Source organism: Bos javanicus, chromosome 14 (genome assembly GCF_032452875.1).
Source record: "Bos javanicus breed banteng chromosome 14, ARS-OSU_banteng_1.0, whole genome shotgun sequence".
In the NCBI taxonomy this organism is placed as follows: domain Eukaryota; kingdom Metazoa; phylum Chordata; class Mammalia; order Artiodactyla; family Bovidae; genus Bos; species Bos javanicus.
The window spans coordinates 34,433,705-34,457,674 of NC_083881.1; the positions used below are offsets into that span (position 1 = coordinate 34,433,705).

General features: G+C 39.3%; 1 protein-coding gene across 2 annotated transcripts in view; it reads right to left on the reverse strand.

The window, feature by feature from the left end:
* The window catches only part of TRAM1 (translocation associated membrane protein 1), a 33,931-nt gene that overhangs the window by 4,453 nt on the left and 5,508 nt on the right, over positions 1–23,970 (reverse strand). Inside the window, exons 2-10 of one of the 2 annotated variants that reach the window (XM_061438963.1) lie at positions 18,925–18,988; positions 17,042–17,163; positions 16,811–16,927; positions 15,471–15,529; positions 13,721–13,805; positions 7,310–7,380; positions 7,099–7,203; positions 6,125–6,268; positions 5,053–5,213 (exon numbers count right to left, since the gene is read on the reverse strand). In XM_061438963.1, the coding sequence (XP_061294947.1) occupies positions 5,053–5,213; positions 6,125–6,268; positions 7,099–7,203; positions 7,310–7,380; positions 13,721–13,805; positions 15,471–15,529; positions 16,811–16,927; positions 17,042–17,163; positions 18,925–18,988 (928 nt within the window). The remainder of the gene's footprint in view (positions 1–5,052; positions 5,214–6,124; positions 6,269–7,098; positions 7,204–7,309; positions 7,381–13,720; positions 13,806–15,470; positions 15,530–16,810; positions 16,928–17,041; positions 17,164–18,924; positions 18,989–23,970) is intronic. The other variant, XM_061438964.1, reaches the window with a different exon arrangement.

The following is a 23,970-nucleotide window of genomic DNA, read 5'->3' on the forward strand; positions in this document are numbered from 1 at the left end:
CAGGAAATACATTACCAAAAATATATATCTATATTTTTTATGAATATAGATATAAAAATACTCAACAAAATACTAGCAAGTCAAATCAAGTGACATTCAAAGGATTATGTATGTACATTAACAGTCAGTGAGCTTTATCCCAGGATTGCTCTGTTTGCTTAACATTAAAAAAATAATCCATGATAATAATCTAGAAGAGGAAATGGCAACCGACTCCAACATTCTTGCCAAGATAATCCCATGGACAGAGGAACCTGGTGGGCTACAGTCCATGGAGTCACAGGAAGTCAGACACACTTGAAGTGACTGAGCACACATGCATGATAATAAAGGATACAAACCATTTGACGATCTCAAAAGTTGAAGAAAAAGCAAGTGATAAAACCAAACATCCTTTTACGATAAAAATTACAAACTAAGGAAAAACGGAACTTTCTCTATACGTTGAAGACCATTTAGGCAAAACTCACAGGTAACATTATATTTAAAGTTGAAAGACTGGATGTTTTCCTACTAAGATCAGGAATAAGGTGAGGATGTCTGTTTTCGCTTATTCAAAATTGTTCTGGAGGTTCTAGCCAGGGTAATTTGGCAAGAAAATGGAATAAAAGGCATCCAGACTGAAGAGGGAAAAGTAAAACTATCTCTTTGCAGGTGACATGAGCTTGTATATTGAAAATGCAAAGAAATCCACAAAAATGCAACTAAATAATGAAATAAAATAAAAAAAACCCCAATAAGTACAGCAATGTTGTAGGATACAAGATCAATATGCAAAAATTCCACTGCATTTCTGTACACTGCCAATGAAAAATCCAAAAATGGAATTAAGAAGATAATTCTATTCACAACAGCATCAAAAAGAATAAAATACTTAGGAATAAATTTAATGAAGAAGTGCAAAACTTATACACTGATACCTACAAAATTTAATTGAAAAAATTAAAGACCCCAAAAGACATAAAGACATCTATGTTCACACTCCCCAAGGCAATCTACAGACCCAAGATACTCCAAATGAAGCCCAGCTGACTTTTTTGCAGGAAAACAATAAACTGATCCTAAAATTTGTATGAAAATCCAAGGCACCCAGAATACCCAAAACATGAAAAAAACAAAACTGGCAGACTCACATTTCATGATTTCAAAACTTACTACAAAGCTACGGTAATCAAGACAAGGGCATAACAGGCATCCAGATGAAGAGAACAGAACAGAGCCAGAAATAAATTACTACTTTTATGATTAACTGATTTTTAACAAGAGTATCAAGACAATTAAATGAAAACTAGTTTTTTCACAAATGGTGCAGAGACAACTGGATATCAACATGTGAAATGATGAATGTATTAATACAACGTTGTACTTCAGAAAACAGTTTAGCAGTTCTCCCAATCGTTAAATATACAGTTATGATATGACCCAGCAATTCCACTCCTAGGTATGTATCCCAAACAGCAAAAACTGGGTGTTCAAACAAAAATATGTCCATGAATATTAACAGCATCAGTCATAGTAGCCCCAACATGGAAACAATCCAAATATTCATCAATTTACGGATAAACATAACACTGTATCTTCATACACTCGTTTATTATTTGGCCATGGAAAGGAATGAAGTATTGACACACGCATGTATGATATATATAAATTTTAAACACGTGCTACAAAAGCTTGTACATGAGTGTGCATAGCAGTATCATACATAATAGTTTAAAAGTGCTCATCAACTCATAAGTAAAACTGGTATATCCATACAATGGAATATTATTCAGCCATAAAAAAGAATGAAGTACTGGGACATGCTACAACATGAATGAATCTTGAAAACATTTGCTAAATGAAAGAAGTCAGTCACAAAGGATCACATGTTCCATAATTCCAATTTTATAAAGTATACATAATAGGCAACTTTGTAGAGACAGAAAATAGAAAATCAGTGGTTGTCTAGAAAGAGATGGGAATACCAGACCACCCGATCTGCCTCTTGAGAAATTTGTATGCAGGTCAGGAAGCAACAGTTAGAACTGGACATGGAACAACAGACTGGTTCCAAATAGGAAAAGGAGTTTGTCAAGGCTGTATATTGTCACCCTGTTTATTTAACTTCTATGCAGAGTACATCATGAGAAACGCTGGACTGGAAGAAACACAAGCTGGAATCAAGATTGCCGGGAGAAGTATCAATAACCTCAGATATGCAGATGACACCACCCTTATGGCAGAAAGTGAAGAGGAACTAAAAAGCCTCTTGATGAAGGTGAAAGTGGAGAGTGAAAAAGTTGGCTTAAAGCTCAACATTCAGAAAACGAAGATCATGGCATCCGGTCCCATCACTTCATGGGAAATAGATGGGGAAACAGTGGAAACAGTGTCAGACTTTATTTTTCTGGGCTCCAAAATCACTACAGATGGTGACTTCAGCCATGAAATTAAAAGACGCTTACTCCTTGGAAGGAAAGTTATAACCAACCTAGATAGCATATTCAAAAGCAGAGACATTACTTTGACAACAAAGGTTCGTCTAGACAAGGCTATGGTTTTTCCTGTGGTCATGTATGGATGTGAGAGTTGGACTTTGAAGAAGGCTGAGCGCCGAAGAATTGATGCTTTTGAACTGTGGTGTTGGAGAAGACCCTTGAGAGTCCCTTGGACTGCAAGGAGATCCAATCAGTCCATTCTGAAAGAGATCAGCCCTGGGATTTCTTTGGAAGGAATGATGCTAAAGCTGAAACTCCAGTACTTTGGCCACCTCCTGCGAAGAGTTGACTCATTGGAAAAGACTCTGAGCTGGGAGGGATTGGGGGCAAGAGAAGGGGACGACAGAGGATGAGATGGCTGGATGGCATCACTGACTCGATGGACGTGAGTTTGAGTGAACTCTGGGAGTTGGTGATGGACAGGGAGGCCTGGCGTGCTGCGATTCATGGGGTTGCAAAGAGTTGGACACGACTGAGCGACTGATCTGATCTGATCTGAGAGCTGGAAGACTTAAGAGTACTGAGAAGTGGAAACTAAAAGTTCAAAGTTTTTTGGGTCGGTGAAGAATCTGCTTGCAATGCAGGAGACCATGGTTCAGTCCCTAGGTCAGGAAGATCCCCTGGAGAAGAAAACGGCAACCCACTCCAGTATTCTTGCCTGAGAAATCCCATGGACAGAGGAGCCCGGTGGGCTACTTTCCATGTGGTCACAAGAGTTGGACATGACTTAGTAACTAGACCACCACCACCACCAATAACGTTCTAAAATTTATAGTGGTGATACATGCACAATTCTGTGAATTTACTAAAAGCCACTGAACTGTATACTTTAAATCAGTGAATTATATGGTATGTGAATTTAATCTCAATAAAGTTATTAAAAAGAAAAAAAAATAAACACATGCTATGTGGAAAAAAAAAAAATGTCCAGAAAAGGCTAATCTATAGACAGAGAACAGGTAAGAGGTTGCTAGGGGCAGAGGAAAGGAGGGAATGGAAAATGACTGCTAGTGGGCATGAGGTTTTTTCTGGGTGATACAAATCTTTTGGAATTAGGCAGTGGTATGCACAATTTTGTGAATATACTACTGAAATGTACACTTTAAAAGGTCAACTTCTCGTGTATGAATTATATTCCAATAAAGCAGTTATTAAAAAACATTACTGAGAGAAATCAGAGATACTCTATATAAGTGGGAGCTATACAGCATGTTCGGGACTTCCCAGTTAGTACTAGTGGCAAAGAATCCATCTGCCAATGCAGGTGACGTAAGAGGCATGGGTTCGATCCCTGGGTTGCGAAGATCCCCCAGAGGAGGGCATGGCAACCCACTCTAGTATTCTTGCTTGGAGATTCCCATGGACAAAGGAGTCTGGTGGGCTACGGTCTGTAGGGTCACAAAGAGTCGGATATGACTGAAGTGTGTGCGCGCACACACACATGGACAGGTAATACCATACTTAAAGGGGAAAGACTGGATGTTCACACACACATGCTCATGGGTTGAAATACTCAATTCTCCCTCAGGTGATCTATGGAGTCAATGTAATATCAACCCAATACCCCAGTGAAGATATTTGTGTGTGTGTGGAAACTGACCAAGATGCACTAAAATTCATATGACATACAAAGGGTTAAGAGTTGCTGATACAAACCTGAATAAGGACAAGACTGGAGGACATAAACTATCAGATATAAAGACACAAAAGGAGCAAACCACCACTGTGTATGACAAAGATTTTAAAACCATGTCTTGTCTTATAGTTCCAACTATAATACTACAAGTTGAAAAATTATTCCACTGTCAATGCATTTTCAATCAAAAGCCAGAAGGAGAAAAGAGGTGAGATGCAAAGTCAAAGATTAAGGGCCAAACAATCAGGAATTATAAAAGAGCTGTTCCTCTTGGGACTAAAGGGCAGATGAAAGGAGCTGAAAGGTCTTGTTTTTTAAATATGAGTAAGATGTCCGCAAGTACTATCACTCTTCAGGATACTCACTCATTAAAACTGCCCATGTACACACTGGTCTAGAGGGGCTCAAAGTCACCAAGTCTGCAGAACTTGCGAGAGAGAACTTTAGTGGATGGCTTTTGAGGGGAATAACTGATTTGAGGGAACCACCAAACTGTAAGATGGGGCAAATGATTTTCTTTCTAATTTTGCTAGTAAGTAGAATTAACTCTCAGAGAAGGCAATGGCACCCCACTCCAGTACTCTTGCCTGGAAAATCCCATGGATGGAGGAGCCTGGTGGGCTGCAGTCCATGGGGTCGCTGGGAGTCGGACATGACTGAGCGACTTCACTTTCACTTTTCACTTTCATGCATTGGAGAAGGAAATGACAACCCACTCCATGTTCTTGCCTGGAGAATCCCAGGGACGGGGGAGCATGGTGGGCTGCCGTCTATGGGGTCGCACAGAGTCGGACATGACTGAAGTGACTTAGCAGCAGAATTAACTCTTCTTTTTAAGATTTTAAATCTTAGTAAGATTATAAATAAGACCCCAAAACATGAAAAAAAAAAAAGTGTTTTCAACTTCAGGTTTTTCACTGTTTACTGAGTACAAACCTGTTCCTTTTCTAGAAGACCTGCCTTTAGTCACTGGTGGCTTCTTCTTCACAGCTGGTGCCTGAAAAGCAGAATGTTCTCTCCACCTTCGAAGCTGAAAATTAATGAACTTCCACATCATGAATGCTTGGGTAATGCAAATGGATGCCAGAACAGCAATTCTGAGAATACAAAGAAATAAACAGAAAATTAATGTGTACCCAAGCAATGCCATTGAATAAAGTAGTATCTCTTGCTTTGACAGTATTAACTTAGTGCTAAATTCCCCCTATATTGACAACGATTATATTAATGAATAATTACCCCACTAATAATTAACCCCAGGTGGCTTAGTGGTAAAGAATCCACCTGCCAATGAAGGAGATGCAAGAGGCTCAGGTTCGATCCCTGGGTTGGGAAGATCCCTTGGAGGAGGGCATGGCAACTCACTCTAGTATTCTTGCCTGGAGAATGCCATGGACAGAGGAGCCTGGCTGGCTACAGTCTACAGGGTCAAAAGAGTTGGACATGACTAAAGTGATTGAGCACAATAATTAACCCCAGAAATTAAATAAATGCTGTAGTAATTTTTTTCCCAAACTTTAAACTTTTTATTTTTTATTGGGGTATAGCCAATTAACATGTGGTAGTTTCAGGTGAACAGAAAAGGGACCCAGTCATGCATATACAGGCATCCATTCTCCCTCAAATCCTTCTCCCAATCCAGGCTGGCACAGAACATTGAGCAGAGTTCCCTGTGCTATACAGTAGGCCCTTGTTGGTTATCCATTTAAAATACAGCAGAGTGCACATGTCCATCCCCAACTCCCTAATTATCCCCTCCCCCTGGTAACCATAAGTTCCTTTTCTAAGTCTGTGAGTCTCTATTTTGTAAGTTTATTTGTATCTAAATGCTTTAGTATTGACACTTTAATTTATACATGAAATTGCAATAGGTATGAAATCAAATCAAATGAGTATTTTCCCCTACCTCTCATAATTATACCTTTAGATTTTAGACAATTCATATTTTAAATTGATAATACATACTACATTGCAGGGCAAGGTGAGAAAAGTGTTAAATCAACCCTACCTAACAGCTAACACATTGAAGTTTCCAGTACTGAAATCCAGCTTCTGGTTCTCTGCTCTTGCTAGGCCAAAGCCAACAGTGAGTACCGAGAGAATTAAAGTCAGAAGTCTTCCCAAAACAAACAGAACTGCCCACAGAGAAAATCTGTGAAAAAAAAGTCAAAGTCAGATTCACAAAATTGCAAAGATAAGATTCTAGTAGAAAACAGATTCCTGTTAAGTAAATGCATATTAAAACAGCATTTCTTAAGTTCTGCAAAAAGGATTCTGAAATAAAATGCTAGGGAAATGCTTCATATTATATCACATTCTTGGAGATTGTATAACATATGAGCATATTTCAGGTTCTAGAAGTTCAGTTAAAGAAATATTTTGTTTTTTTTCATTTAGCTGATTTTCTGTGTATGTGTATGACAACTATTAGTGATTCTCAGAACTCCTGGTATATAGAACAATTTTGGAAAAGGCTGAATAAAAACAAAGGCCATGTATTCAATTCTCATGAGAGTCCTCGTTTCACTTTTTCTCCCCCCAAGACTCTTTACAATACATATTACTTCAATGCTGTCCAAGTTTAATTTTCCCATGAAAATATTTTTGTATCTTTAAGGCTCTATAATCTACTATTTCAATTTCTTCTGAAAGTTCACTTTTCCTCATTATTCCTTCTCCAAAAGAACAATGTGCACTAAACAAGATAGGAAAAGTTGTATGAGAACTTTGAGTTCTCATATGTCTGAGTAAACCCTCATCAACCTTCAAAACTATGAGTTCCAATAGACTATCTCTCAAGCTAAGAAAGACTATTTTAGAGAACAAAATACCAACTTCAATTGTTAAAAAGTGTCATTTTATTTAAAGTAGCTTATAAAGCAACATAATTGACAATAGCATGGACCTTGGCAATAGCATGGTCCTTTCCAACATAAGCACAGACTTTAATTACACAAGAAACAGAATGGTTGAAAGACTCACCCTTTCTGATACTTTTCGTCACTAAAGTAAAATAGGCGGGAAATGTGGAAAAGAAACTCGACAAAATAGTGTAGCACCAAAAGCACAAGTCCTAGATGATTCAAGCTGTTAGAAGAACACATTTAAAATGAAAAGATTAATTACGAATTAAGACAGAGTAGCATACTATCTGCCCAGTCCATAAGCACACCCAAGAAAAATCCCAACTCACTTTAAAAGGTAAGCTCCAGCAATGTGAAAGAGGTAAAGGCCGATGTAGACGAGCTGACGAGGAATATCTTCCTGTAAACAGAAAATTGCACAACAGGTTAAAACCGGGGGAAGTAGTTCTGTTTGGAGAAGTAGTGTGAAAATGTACTGTCACAGAAGACCTGAAGACCACTCTGCCCGGCACCCACTCCAACTGCTCACCCCAATTGGCCACAGTCCTTTACCCTCTCTTGGCTTCATCTACTCATCTGGAAATGTGAATAACACCTGGGTTTGCTTGAATCAGATGAACTCCAAATCCCTTTTAGTACTGAGTGATTCTTTTTATAATAAACAATATTAAATGACACAATCTTAATAACCATAATGTCCTTCTAACATTAAAACCGCTATGTTTATACCAGCAGAGATTCCTTTGTTTACCCAAATAGTATTCACGTTTTTCAGTCCCTTTCATTTCACTGTCAGTCAAGTCATTAAAACCAAAGGTTAAAATTTATCTTCTCACTTAGGATACCATCTAATTGTATATTCTTTATCCTCTTAATAACCCTATAAGTCAGGTATTCAGATTTTACTTTTGCTTTTCCTTCCCGCCCCCACCCCCCATAGTTCTTAATGACTTGGTTATCTTAGAAATAGTGGTTTTCAAAGATGTTTAAGTCAAGTGATTCATAAAATTAATTTGGGAGTCACCCTAACATCTTTTGAAATATGAAATATAATTTAAAAAATGCTAGAGTGTACAGCATATTGTATTGTTTCACCAAAGTTTTATTCCAGATTTTACACACACCTGTACACACACACAGAGAAGGCAATGGCACCCCACTCCAATACTCTTGCCTGGAAAATCCCATGGATGGAGGGCCCTGTACAGTCCATGGGGTTGCTAAGAGTCGGACACGACTGAGCGATTTCACTTTCACTTTTCACTTTCATGCATTGGAGAAGGAAATGGCAACCCACTCCGGTGTTCTTGCCTTGAGAATCCCAGGTACGGGGGAGCCTGGTGGGCTGCCGTCTATGGGGTTGCAGAGAGTCAGACTCCACTGAATCGACTTAGCAGCAGCAGCAGCAGCAGTACACACACACGCAGAATTATAATGTAAACTCTATAGTTTTTCACCTTAGGTTACAGTCAAAAATGTTTGCAAAAAATGAACAGCAGGCCCTATAAACACTTGTTAATTTAGGAAATGCCTGTACCGCTCATTTCTACTCTGTTTTTGGCAGTTTACCACATATATGGTTCTACTAGCCTGGCTAGTACTATTCATGTACTGCAGCTCTAATTAAAATGATTACAATATGGTTGATGTCAGCAAACTGAGCACCATTTGCCTGGAACCTCACTAACTTGTCTCTGGCATACTGGAGAGCTGAACGCAGATCTCTTCTCTTTCAGCCCCTACAATTCAAGTACAGTTACTTCACCAAATCTTCCGAGAAAGAGTAGAGTTTTTAAGTGTAGTTTTGAAACTGAAAAGTCTTTTCCAGTAAGAATGGTACAAAGATCAAGTGTTAGAGAACGTACGACAGTTGAACAAAACTATATAGAGTCCTACACTGTGGAACTCTCGGGGAAAATTCCCAAGACACAATACTAAGTGTATAGTGGAGCTTCCAACTGGAGAAAGAACTAAGGCTGGCTGACAATTTTCTCCACATAATTTTCAAACTTCCAATGAAGTATTTTTCCTTACTAAATGAGTGAGAAAGAAAGGTGTTGTGATAACATGGCAAAGTTCAACCACAACGAAGTCTCTTTACTCTCTTAAAATCATTTTGGACCAGCTCAGCTGTAGTGTTATAATTGCAATTTGACACCCTATGGAAACAGAGGTGTCACTAAATACATGGTAGTTGTATTTCTCAAAGTGTGGTGCATATATCATTGGCACTGTACAAAATGATTTTAGATAGTCAACAAAACACTTTAACTTTCATGATAATTTTATTTTTATTTTATTGTTTCTAAAGATTTTTTTTTTTTTTTTGATGTGGACCATTTGGTTTTTCAGCTGCAAGGCATGTGGCTTCCCAACCAGGGATCAAACCTGCACCCTCTCCATTGGAAGTCTTAATAACCACTGGACTGCCAGGGAAGCTCCTCACTACAATTTTAAATACATTCTAAGTTGCAGTGAGGTGGCATGTCAGTGACTACATACACGAAACAATGCCATATTCCTTCAGATGTATGCTAAACAATGTTCCAAACTTCTGAGGGGAAAACAACACCAAGAGGACCCTTGATACTTATAATAAAAGCTTTTTAAAAAGATTAAAAATTGCTGATTGGACACTAAACTCATTTTATTACATAACAATTGTGTAAATCAATGTAAAAAACTAATTTGCTGAAATAACTGATGGAAAAACTATAGCAGTGTAACTGCTTGGAAAGATTAAAGAAAAAAAAGATTTGTTTTTTAAAAAAGAAGAAACACAAATAGGTTTTAAAAATACACCATTTAGTAGAGAACATAAGCTGCCTATCTTTCTTCCTATTAGACAAATCTAAAAACACTACTATAAATTACAAACATACTATATTTCAAAAAGTCATTCCATTTCTCTTTTATTTTTTCTCCGTAAATCTCAACCTAATTATGTGAGGCAAGGTTTCACTTGCTCTTAGTTAAAGAAAAGCCAAGAGCTTCTTCCCTAAATTCAAGTTCAACTTTGCATCTCAGCCCTGCCTTTCTGATAGCAACCAACCGAGTCAATCATGGTGAGTAAAACAGCACCAAAGGTCCCATCTCCACAACTATCAAATCCTTAGCAAGAGCTTTTCCAGAAGGACAGAGTGCCAAGAAATCTTTTTCTAAGTAATAGAAACTTGAGCCTTCTATAAACTGGCCAGTGTCTCTAAAGCAATGTTTGCACATTCAAAGCTGAACCAGACAAAAGTATCAAAATAAATGAGTGACAGGGAGGGGTCTACTGCAAGGAGTGGTGGAGAGTGCAGGTTAAAGGTATTCCCCTATTAACAATAAGGTGACAGGTGTGATGTAGCATGATTTTTAAAATGAGACCAGACTTCCTCTGACATTCTTCAATCCTCATAGGGTTACAGCCCTTCTGGGGCTTACATGCCTGGGGCCCACAATAAAGACCTTACCCAGCACCACAGTCTCTGGGGCTTCCATGTTTCCCTGGGGTGTGGGGATCAGTGAGAAAAGAGAAGGCTGGGTGGAAAGATCAGTGAGAAAAGATGTTGGCACTCTTAGAGGCAGTTCACGGTATCAGTTAACTGGCCACATCACAGATTACAATTAGGGAGTTAGCACGCCATCCAAGGGTGGCTCGTAACTGTTCTAGAATCTAGAGTCTAGATGAATGCAAATGTGGATGAGAAAAAGCTATTTTGGTTTTTCAAGACTCACCACCCTATGATTTTGTTATGTAAATAAACTCTTTTTACCACAAGTCAGAAATGAGGTTTTGTTTATTTACAAACTTTCTTATACCTGAATGGAAAAAATATGTAATGAAACTGAGCAGTTGCCAAGTCCTTATATATGCTTAATGCTAATATTCAAGTAGTTTATATAAGGACAAAGTCATAGAATAATGACTTAAAATTCTGATAAGTCTCCTTTTCCATTGAATACCTAATAAACACAGTACACTTGAATCAAAACATATGCTAAAATTATAAATAACTTCAGGTGACATATTTGGTTGTTATTCCAACATCTTTTACTAAAAAGGTCAGCCGTGTACTTTGGTAAATTTCTGTTTTTATAAGGAAATGTTTTTCTTTACACAGTACTAAAATATGAACTTTACTTTAAACTGAATATCGCATATATGCCCAAATATAAGGCAAAGATTTTCCCCTAAACCAAAAATGTAGTCATCTCATATATAAATTTTTTCAAAGCTCTCATACTACAGAGATCTGTATTGATTACTTTATTTTAAACAACAAATAAATGGGTTAAGATACATAACCTGAGAAAACTCAACCAATGTCATTTCTAAATGCTTACACAAGGTTAGTGGAGGAATCAATAAGACAGAGTAACGATGTACTCTGGAAAAACTGATTTAAATAAGTCAAGGAAGCGCCCGTGATGAAGGACAGATATTAACAACAAGTCGCACATGAAAAGTATGAATGTAACCCTCAGGAAGGAGTGGGCAAAAAGCTTTTTAAGAATTTAATATATTTTATATCATATACAATATGGATAATTAAACCAAATAATCTGAATATCAGAAATAAAACATTTGGATATTCCATCCACACTTTCCTGAAAATTCTTATACTCAAGTTGGCTAAGAAATTACATTTTGAATCCTCTTATGGACAAAAGAGAGGACTGTTTATATTGAAACGTACATATTACATACAATTAAAATATCCTTCTTAAAAGAAACTGAGTTCTTTGTGACTAACACACCTCTTGAATTGCTACTGTGTTCCTTTTTCCATTTCTCTGTAGGACTGGGTCAAAATAACCACTGTACTAATTTTTTTCCAGTGAAGAGTTCTTCCAAAAATAATTCTTATAGAGTAAATTTTAAGAAACCGTTGAACACATATGCAGCTGTTACTTTCAAATTATGTTAATTACTTGCAACAGTTACTTTCGACTGTCATATGTAGGTGTTAAAAATAGTTTCAGTTAAGTTCTAAGTTATGCAAATTATTCCATAAAAATTAGACTGCATTTTTGGAGAAATGCCATCTGGCAGGAATTGATAAGAAAAGAGCTTTGAGAACTAAAATGAACAATTACTTTGAAATGTCCTGCTCTACTTACATGGTCAATGAACAATATATAGACATATGAACTCATAATGAAACCCAGAGGTTAAAACATCCATAAGTACAAAAGTACATGAGGAAAGATCTAAACATCTGAACCATGGTACTGAGACATCAAGGACTATGACAGTCTCAGCAGTGCTCCACAGAACTTTCTGCAATGAGGGCTAGGTTCTGTCTCTGATCCAAAATGGCAGACTGTGAAACCATTTGTGGCCAATGAGCATTTGCGACATGGCTAGTGTGACCAAGAAAGCGAACTTTATCTTAAGACAGTTCTAAGTCAAAGGTTTTATGGATCTTCATCCTAATTCTTATAATCAACTTAACTAGAAAACCATTCTACTTTACATGGATGGTGCTTTACATGGTCATCAATCATGACCGACACACAGGACACAAAAAGCACAGATACAACACAGCAATAAAATCAAGCACTTACATTCATGAATTAACTACCCAGAGTACATATAGAAAGAAGTGTGGCTTTTAAGAAGGCACAGGTAAAATGGTCACTGGATGGGTGGTTACATTTCTGTTTTGGAAAAGCTACTCAAAGTAAGGGGATTTTAAAACCAATGTTTTAAATGTGGAAAAATGTAAAATACACACAACCCACAGAGAGCATAATGAATCCCCATGTACCTGTCTCCCAACTATGGCTGTTAACTCATGACTTTCTTTTTATCCATCACCCGCCGCCCCCTACCCCCCCACCCCCCCACCAACATGTCAGTTCATATACAGGGATTTTAAAAACAATCTCTCCCCAAAGGAGAATAAAAGTGCTTGATTAATTAATTTACTAGAAAAGGTATCCCAGAGAAAAGAACTATGTGCTGGGATTATAAAATGAGAGAATGTTAAAACTGAATGAGGTACAAAAAGGGAAGAAAAAGGGGCCAGGGGACAGGGGCACAGATGGGAAGAACCCTGGGAACACAGGTGAGCAGCTGGATTTTAATTTAGAGCAAAAAGGACCTAGTACAGTTTTTAGAAGAGAAAGAGTTAAATAAAGGAAACAAAGTTTACTCTGTGACATCAGGTAAGACTGACTTCAGAGGTACCGAGGGTAAAACTACACAGGAGGCTACTGCAATGCTCTAATAGCTGAGTTACTGTTCAAACAAGACAAATGAACATCTTTCCTACCTATTTCACTAGGGAAAGATTCAAGGTGAATATTTAACTCTGGTTTACTTTTCTCAATATTGAATTTTTCTCTGGGACTTATACACAGTACCATTAGTTGCAGAATAATCTAATTAATCCATTTGGTCTCACTTGTGAAATTGCTAAGCGTATCAGTAACACAAATTGAATATTACATTTTACATTGCAAGACGTTTAAATTTTAAATTACCACTAATACAATTTTAAAACAAGAAATTAGCATGTCAAATGTAAGATCCCCCCCTCTTAAGTTGAACCGAATAAAAGTTTCTGCAATAAATAAATACTTACAGACATTTAGTCTGTATGGAAAAAGAGGAGGTGAGACAATAGTGGGGGGATGGGAGAGGGGAAAGGGAGGCTAGAGATGTGAGGAAATATTTAATTTTAAAACAACTTTTCAAAAAAAGGCAAAAATGACAAGACAAATCTAAAAATTACAAAACCCCTGCTTACTTTTTTGGTTTTCTGGAAGTAGAGTTCAGGAAAAGCATGAAACCAGTATGCCAACTGTGATATGTAGAAAAACTTCATCTGAAATCTGTTTAACACAAAAAAGTAGAACATATTGTTTAAAGCACAAAATCTTTAAAGAATAAAGTAAAAACAAACACTGGAGATCAGGACATGCTAAGTAGCCACCTTTGTGTTACCATTTCAGGTCCCCTTACAATACTTCCTATACTTTACTCGGCAGTAGCCCCCTTCCCCTGCCCCCCAGGGTCTCCCCACCATCAGTCAGTTCTTCTGGACTAAATAGCAGAAGCAAAGACATGATCCACAGAACCCTGGGAGCAACCAAGCAAGCTACGAGGAAACAGAGCCCCTTGCCTATGAGTGAGTTAGTACTGTGAGTGTGCCTGTTAGCTACTGAAAATATGCGGAACGTGTCTCTGAGGGAATCAAATCACACATCTGTAAGGGTTCCTTGAAAGGGAAGTAGGAAGGGCAAAAAGATGGCGAAGAAGTGAAGGTGCACAGATTCACCAGCACTGGACACTGAGACAATCCCAATTACAAACAACCTCTGGATTTTTTCTCAGGGAAACATGGTAACTCTACCTGGTTGAGACACTTGAGAACCCCTAATAAATGGAAGCAAACTCGGATTCAAGAGAGGAATAAGGCACGGAAGGGCTCCTAGGAGACACATTTTCATCAATCTAAAGTCCACAGTCTCTTCACACCACACCCCTCTAGACCTTCTCTTTCTGCATTCCCTCCCCATCTCCTCCAGAGGTCTAAAGTGGAAAACACAAAGCCTATCTGAATAATTCTGTAGGGAGAGAGGGGAAGGAGGACAGGGAAGGGGAGAAAATACAGTCCCACATAATATGATATTTATATCCCCATTCTACAAAAGTTCATTGAATTAATACACTTTTTAAAAGTTAGAATGGCTCAGCAGAATATGGTAATACTGTAGGTCATGTTACCCTCTTCATATCTTTTTCTCCAATTCTCCCATCACAATGCATCCACTGACTACTGCCTAGATGATAAGCCCCTACAGCTGGCACAGCAAAGGATATGAACAGAGACAATTCCTTCTGCTGTCAATTACAAACCGTCTTGGTGGGCATGGGCACAACATAAGACTGACTTACATAAATGAGACAATTACAGAGCAGCCAAGACAATGTATGAACATAAAATACTGCACAACAAAACGAAAAAGTCTGGAAAGCAGAAGCCCACATAGGCTAAAGGAGCAAGGAAAACATGGAACAGACGTTTTAGAACTGGGCTTGAAGAATGAATAACTTAGCTAGCTGACTTGGAGACCCCTGAGCTTCTTATAGCACACTGTACAGAAACCTTGGGGGGCAAAAAAGTGAAAGTCTCTATCCTCAAGCTTATAGTGTAAGAGAGAAGAAATGGAAGAAAAGAGACTAGGGTAAAGAAAAGGAGCAAAAGTGTGTAGACAATCGAGCAGGAATGAGGAGAAAAGATGAGGGAAAAGAAGACAGAGGACTAAATTAGGATTACCATTAAAATCAGTTCTCTTTAGGTAACAGACATACTGAAAAGACTATATGCATAATAAAAGCACAGAGCAGTGTTTTGCTCTTATAACAGTGTGACTGCCAAAGACATACTTATTGTATGAATATGCCTCAGGTCTTAAAAGAGAGTAACAAACAAATCCTGCTTAAAGACGTGACCATGGCCCTTAAGTGAGAAAAGTCTACTAAAAATGACTTACGTCATCAGGTTATGGGGATAAGCCCTCCACAAAATAGTCGGGTCTGAGATGTAGTTTTCCTAAGAGAGAAGATACAAAAATTAGCCTAATGAGCATGTAAATTCCTTAGAAAATAAGACAGTATTTTCATTTCTTGCACATTTACAACTCTCCATCTCAAGTTCCAAAGGGTCCACGGAAGTCAAACACTTTAGATGTTTTAGTTATTTTTCATTCAGTCGAACTGCTTACTTTAGTGATGGGAAAATCAATCAGTGATGTGAAGTTCGAAAAGACATAATTCCTGGCTTTTGAAATTCTTTCAATCCAGGAGAGTAAAAAAGACACATATGCAAACACAACCAAAAAACAGTAATGGCACGTAACAGTCATCAAGGAAGAATTTTTTCTCGGGGTAATCAAAGAAAGGGTTCCAAAAGAGGGGGCACCTGACAGGAGACAGAGGAGCAAGGTGCTGCCAAGTTTTATAAGATTATGTCCACAGAAGGAGAAGGAAACAGCAGCCCACTCCAGTATTCTTGCCTGGAGAATCCCATGGACGGAGGTGCCTGGCGGGTTGCACTCCATGGGGTCGCAAGAGTCAGACATGACTGAAGTAACTTAGCATGCATGCATGCATGTCCACATAATAACCATGTCTTTTTCTTAGATAACCAGATCTGTTTAGTGAGAATTATCACATATGTATATATAGAAAAAACTGAAGCAACTTACCCTTAATACCTATTGAGGTTTTAAACACATTTGTTTTTTTAAAACTGTGTAAGACAGAATTTGTGTACATCAATAATAATAAAAAATTTTCTGAGTATATAAGATAGATTTTAAGCTGAATTTTATATTCATCTATAAAGTATCACTAAGGCAGGAGTTTACAATGGAACAAGCACTGGACTTGAAAAGCTGAGTTTTGGTCTGTCTCCAACTGTGTCATACCCTGGAAAATTCACTTGGCCTATTTATTCATCTCTAGTATACATGCAACCTTGTGAAAGTAGCACTGATAATTCACCCTTTCTGCTAATACAGAGCCACTTGCAAATGACTACAAGATATGAAGACAACATTCAGATCGACTAAAACTGAGTAAGGCTTTCTGGAACACTGAACATAGTTGGCAATTTTTGCTGTATAAAAACTTAAAGAGAGGCTTACTGATGAAACCTGATTTATACTAGTTCAATAGCAGAACTCCTAATCCTAGATAAGAACAACAGAAGAGGAATTTTTCTAAGGTTCAGGGTTTGCTTATGAATGCTAAAAATAGGACATCATTTCCTGTTCTGAGTACATAATTAAATACTCTGAGAGATGAGAATTTAAGCATAGTACATACTTACAGATATGAGAATGAATGTGCCCCAAATACAAGAAAACAGGTAGAATGCACTAAGCTGACCAGATTCATTAAACTTGCTGTGTTTCGTTTTGGAGAAATGCATTCGCCTGTTAATTTTCTAAAAATAAAAACAATTGTTAATTTAAGATTATAAAAATGTATTTAACATAACTATAATGGTATGGAGAGCTAGTATTTTACAAAGTATAGATTTCTAAGATTGTATACTTACATCCAACACATATTCTTGAATTATGGCATGAATAATTATCGCCACTAGCATGTAGAAGAAAACTGTAGCCAAATCTTTGATACCATAGTAATAAAGGAACGCTGATTCAGTAGCTTGTTCTTCTGAAGGCCAAACAACAGGACACACACACACACAAAAATATACATAAGATTATAAAAACAGCACTAAGTACAACACAGTTATGGAAACAAACAAAAGAAGACTAATCTAATAAATAAGTTTATAGAAACATCACGGAATATGCTTTTGGACACCTTGAGTCTTAGCAGCGATGAAAACTGATATTACCTAGAAGTCTAAAGTTTCAGAAATTACTTACAAAGACTTGACACAGGTTAGTTACAGCCATTAAAGATCAGAACACGGGGTGGGGGAGGCCACACTCAGACCCCTGGATATCCCAGGGGCAGAGCAGGTTATATTTCGGTTGTATCAAAGTAAGTTATACTTAGCCCATTTGCCTGTGTTTTCATGGAACTTTTGAAACTTTCAACTTTCTAGCTCTATTCTTCAAACTAGATACCATATTTATGATTCTGATAGAAAAGCTGACTTTGATTTGATTTAGTTTTGAACTCTAAGCAGGGAAGACAGAAGCAACTGCTGCAATTGTTTTCAGTCTTTAAAACTGCTAATTTTCCAGAACAAGACTTAAGCAAATACTTGTGAGTTGGTAAAAGAGCTTTGTTCTTCTCTGGCATACTCAAATTTCTAAACAACTCTGTGGTTTTCAGTAATCTGATATCTAAATTACTAAACCAAATATTTACAAAATGATAAAACTGAACAAAAACCCAACTCCATGTTGTGTAATTATTTCTTACATTCTAAATAGAGAGACTGGGGACAAATTTACTGCCTGAATATGTTATCTTGTTAAGTGAATACCCCACCCCTCATCCATGCTAATTAATTACATTACTATATTCAACTATAATCAATTTTCAATAACAACTTGATTCTCACCTAGCATAATCTAGAAAAAATTTTTGAAATAAAACCTAAAAATGTAGTTTGGATGCTATTCCCAAGATATCTCTTAGAGCTTACTGTCACTCTTTCATCAAAATAACTGATAGAATGGTAGAGCACAATCAAAAAGCAACGATAAAATGGGCTTGCTGCTGCTGCTGCTCCTAAGTCGCTTCAGTCGTGTCCGACTCTGTGCGACCCCACAGATGGCAGCCCACCAGGCTCCCCCGTCCCTGGGATTCTCCAGGCAAGAACACTGGAGTGGGCTGCCATTTCCTTCTCCAATGCATGAAAGTGAAAAGTGAAAGTGAAGTCGCTTAGTCGTGTCCGACTCCTAGTGACCCCATGGACTGCAGCCCACCAGGCTCCTCCATCCATGGGATTTTCCAGGCAAGAGTACTGGAGTGGGGTGCCATTGCCTTCTCCAAAATGGGCTTAAGAGGGTTCTTATTACAGTTCCCAAACAGAACTCATAAGTCAAAAAAACTGAACCTGAACATTGGGCCTTTAGAAACCTTGACTCAACAAGGACACTTCAGACAAATGCAAAATATCTATTCTTAGGATTTTCTTATGAAAAGATCAGAGGGAAGAGAAGGACAAAAAAAAAAAAAAAACCCCACAAAAACCCTGTTCTTCCATGGAATTTCAAGCCCACTTACAAAAGTACACAGTAAACATTAAACACATAAAAACTGATTTTCATACAGGGTGAGGTCAACCCAAAACATCAGATCTTGCATTATGACAAAATCATCAAGAATAATATTCATTCTCATCATGAATGAGATCTGTGAAGATAATGAAGAACCTAGCATTCACAGAAATTTCCAAATCTGCCCAAATGAACTCTTCTACTTAACCAGAAAATTTCAAAAGAAAGCACCTACCTGTGGCAGGGAGGGTAACATTGTACTGAAGAGTAACAAAAATGATAGAAACTTTTGCTGTTATCTGGAAAGAAGAAAAAGATCAGGTCAATTTGTGACTCTCACCCAAAGAGCAACTCCGGGGGAAAAAACATTTCAAGTTCTGTCCCTACATCTAAGAACCAAGGAGGGCCCCCCAGTTCCTGTGTCACCCGGACAGGCGCAACTGGGATCCCCCCTCGCCAAGGAGCTTGAAGTTAACTTAATTCACCAGAGCAGTCTGCAATTTAGGTGGGATTGTGCAATGCACTTCTAACTTTAAGATTTCAAAAAAGAGATACTGCAGTTCCAGTAAACAGTGTTTTTGATAAATAATGTTTCTCTCTCTACCTGTACAATGAACACAAAATTGCCATCAAGAAAAATTTTTAATGTAAATGAATGAAAGAAAAGGGAGCACCGTTACCAGGACGAAAACGGACCAAAGGTAGGGTCTGTGGCGTTAATCCCCCACACGCACGGCACAGATACACGGTCAATAAGTGTTTAACTGACCTGACGACTGGTATAAGCAAAGTGGTCACAACAGAAAAATGGAACACTTACTCGGTATTTATAGGCACCAAGCACTATACCAGGCAAGAAATGATAACAGAGATGAATGATATGATCCAGACGACTCGAAACTTATTTGGGTTTTGGAAGAAACAAATGGTTATAATACCAAAGAATCAGAGCCAACAGGAACTGAGGAGAAACAATGCATTTTTTTTTGTTTTTGACTTCTTCCTGGGGTGAGGAGTGAGGTTCTGTTTTCTTCTGGAGGTGAGGAAAGGCTCTGCAGGAGATGTGGTGCCTGAGCAGCTCATGCTGGCAAAGAAAACTTCCCTCTCAGGGGATGGAAAGGACAGCCCAGGTAGGAAAAAGGGAAGCGCAAAGGTCAAGAAGCTGGAACCAGGAGGTCAGGCGTAACAGGTGGACATGAGGAAGGGCCTAGTGTGCTGATCTAAGTAGTGTAGACTTTATTTTAGCCTGACCAGACAATTTGAGGAGAGGGAGTTACTGGTGTTTAGAGAGACAGCTGACTGTGGCCCAGCGCTGGCCCCCCAAGTCACCCTCAGATCCACACTCCAGCTGGCAACCAGAATCTTGCCCTCCATCAGGTGATCACACTCCCCAGGCTCACCCACCCTTCCTCTACCCACCCCCGAAGGTCCTCCAGTTGAGTCCCATTCTTTGCAGGATGAGAACAAACTCCAGGGTCTGGCCCTGCCTCCTGCACTCCTCCCACCCAGGGCTCTGTGCACATCTGAAACACTGCTGGAAAACCTCTCCAATCGGGATCTCAGGTCAACTACACCGTTTCAAGGAAGCCTTCCCTGCCTTTTAGGATAGGTCATTTCCTTTGTTAGACGGCCTCAGAGACCTGGGTTCCATTCTTACAAAATGCACACTCTGGGCATGGTGATATTCATACTGCTGTTACCCATCACAGTAACCTCTGTAAAAGCCAGGACTATGCTGATTTCTGTTCATCACTAGAAGCTCAAAGTCCAGCAGGGTGTGTGGCATTTATTCAGTGATTGATCAACATTACTAAATAAATATCAGACAAAAATAAATTGGAGCAAGGAGGCAAGTCAAGTATGAGAGAAACCCCATGAAAGCTAATAAGGCTTGAACTAAGGCAGCGGTGGTAGAAGAGAGGTGGAACTTTTGAGGCAGAATAAGGTTAGTGGAGGTGATGGAATTCCATTTGAGCTATTTCAAATCCTAAAAGATTTGATGATGCTGTGAAAGTGCTACACTCAATATGTCAGCAAATTTGGAAAACTCAGCAGTGGCCACAGGACTGGAAAAGGTCAGTTTTCATTCCAATCCCAAAGAAAGGCAATGCCAAGAACTGCACTCATCTCACATTCTAGTTAAGTAAGGCTCAAATTTCTCCAAGCCAGGCTTCAGCAATATGTGTACCGTGAACTTCTTGATGTTCAAGCTGGTTTTAGAAAAGGCAGAGAAACCAAAGATCAAATTGCCAACATCTGCTGGATCATAGAAAAAGCAAGAGAGTTCCAGAAAAACATCTATTTCTGCTTTATTGACTATGCCAAAGCCTTTGACTGTGTGTATCACAATAAACTGTGGAAAATTCTGAGAGATGGGAATACCAGATCACCTGACCTGCCTCTTGAGAAATCTGTATGCAGGTCAGGAAGCAACAGTTAGAACTGGACATGGAACAACAGACTGATTCCAAATAGGAAAAGGAGTCCGTCAAGGCTGCATATTGTCACCCTGCTTATTTAACTTCTATGCAGAGGACATCATGAGAAATGCTGGGCTGGATGAAGCACAAGCTGGAATCAAGATTGCTGGGAGATGGTTTGGGAGAATGGCATTGAAATATGTATATTATCATATGTGAAACGGATCGCCAGTCCAGGTTCGATGCATAATACCGGGTGCTCGGGGCTGGTGCACTGGGATGACCCAGAGGGATGGGATGGGGCGGGAGGTAGGAGGGGTGTTCAGGATGGGGAACACATGTACACCCGTGGCGGATTCATGTCAATGTATGGCAAAACCAATACAATATTGTAAAGTAATTAGCCTCCAAAAAAAAAAAAAGATTGCCCGGAGAAATATCAATAACCTCAGATATGCAGATGACACCACCATTATGGCAGAAAGCGAAGAAGAACTAAAGAGCCTCTTGATGAAAGTGAAAGAGGAGAGTGAAAAAGTTGGCTTAAAGCTCAACATTCAGAAAATGAAGATAATGGCATCCAGTCCCATCACTTCATGGCAAACAGATGGGGAAACAGTGGAAATAGTGGCTGAGTTTATTTTTTGGGGCTCCAAAATCACTGCAGATAGTGATTGCAGCCATGAAATTAAGACGCTTACTCCTTGGAAGGAAAGTTAAGACCAACCTAGATAGCATATTAAAAAGCAGAGACATTACTTTGCCAACAAAGGTCCGTCTAGTCAAGGCTATGGTTTTTCCAGTGGTCATGTATGGACGTGAGAGTTGGACTATAAAGAAAGCTGAGTGCCCAAGAATTGATACTTTTGAACTGTGGTGTTGGAGAAGACTCTTGAGAGTTCCTTGGACTGCAAGCAAATCCAACCAGTCTATCCTAAAGGAGATCGGTCCTGGGTGTTCATTGGAAGGACTGATGTTGAAGCTGAAACTCCAATACTTTGGCCACCTGATGTGAAGAGCTGACTCATTTGAAAAGACCCTGATGCTGGGAAAGATTGAGGGCAGGAGAGGGGGACGACAGAGGATGAGATGGTTGGATGCTATCACCGACTCAATCCACATGAGTTTGGGTAAGCTCCGGGAGTTGGTGATGGACAGGGAGGCCTGGCGTGCTGCAGTTCATGTGGTCACAGAGAGTCGGACACGACTGAGTGACTGAACTGACTGAAAGTTTGTTAAGCAGGAGGGAAGAATCAGAGATCATGTACTGATGCTTCAACAAGTAGGTGAAAAACAATACTATTAATAAAAATGGGGAATACAGGAGGAACAACAGGTTTTAGGGAAAGAGGAGTTTTCAGTAAACTTAGATTTCTTTGAGATGTGCAGGTGGAAAGACCAACAGGCAGGTGAGGCCCGCTCCTGGAGCTCCGCAGGGAGGGCCAGGCTCAAGGATTTTTGGACGTCTCTCTTTATAGAGAACAGACAGTACACAGTGGAGGCTGTGGAGATACGTAAGTCCTCTGTAGAGAGTGTACAGGACTTGATAAGCAGGACAAATCAGAACCATGGAGAGGGCAGAGAAAGGCTGGTGGGGAAATAACAAGAAATGATCAGAGAGAAACAGCAGAGAATGAAGAGAGCTGGATACCCCAAAAGCCAGAGGGGAAACATTTCAGGATGGTGTGGACAATAAAGCCAAAGCTTCAACAGAGATGTGTTAGGAAAAGAGGACAGTGGACTGGACAATTTAAGAAGTCATCAGTGGTCACAGCTTTTGAGTGATTCCAACAGAGAGTGAGCGAAAGGCACATGACAGGGGTGTGGAGAGCCCAAAAGGAAAGAACACAGGGGTTCCCATGAGAGAAACCAGGTCAAGGCTTATGTTGTTTTATGATGGGAGGGACTGAGCTGGTGTGAGGGTGGTCAGGAAAGGGGCTAGGGAGAATTTAACATGTAAGGGCATAATGGACAGAAGGATCTGGTAGGGAATGAAACACAAGGATAGCTGCTGTTGTTCAGTCATTAAGTCATGAGCGACTCCACAACCCCATGGACTGCAGCATGCCAGACTTCCCTGTCCTTCACTATCTCCTGGAGTTTGCTCAGACTCTTGTCCATTGAGTCAGCGATCCCATCCAACCATCTCATCCTCTATTGTCCCCTTCTCCTCTTTCCCTCAATATTTCCTAGCATCAGGGTCTTTTCTAATGAGTGGGCTCTTCGCATCAGGTGGCCAAAGTACTTCAGCTAAAGGTTAATCTTGAACTGTTTTCCTCTTACACTAAGCAGAAGGTAAAGACAGGACAGATAAATTCCAAAGACAAGAAACTGAAGAAATTCTCTATGGCGTGGAGGGGAAGCAATGTTATCCGTTAAGCACAGCTGGGGAATCCAATGAGTATTTTTATAGCTCCTTTAGTGAAAGGAGCTGGCCAGGGAGAAGTAAAAAGATCCCTGAGTATTACTCTTGTCTGAGGTCAGAAACCTTTGACTTGTAATATTATCTAGCAGCCTGAGTCCACGACTTTCTCTGACAACCCTGAGCGATCCACAAATGGGGAGGGAGGGAAAAGGCAGGTGCCAGGCTGGAACCACGGCTGGATATGTATAGGTCAAACAGGGAGAAAGACCAAGAGGGAAAGGGAGCTGAGGGCCTGGGGAGAGTGTGAACAGTGAAGTCTGCAGGGAGAAAAGCAAAGCAACGAGAGGCCACTATACTGAAGAAAAGGAAAGGGGACAAGGCCCCACCAAAGTCTGGACTAGACGGAGAGCCAGCAGGTGAGCAGCAGAGGTGGGGAGATGCACAACGCACAGGTTGTAGGGGGGCTCTGCTATCCTGGAGTATAACAGGCCTGTGA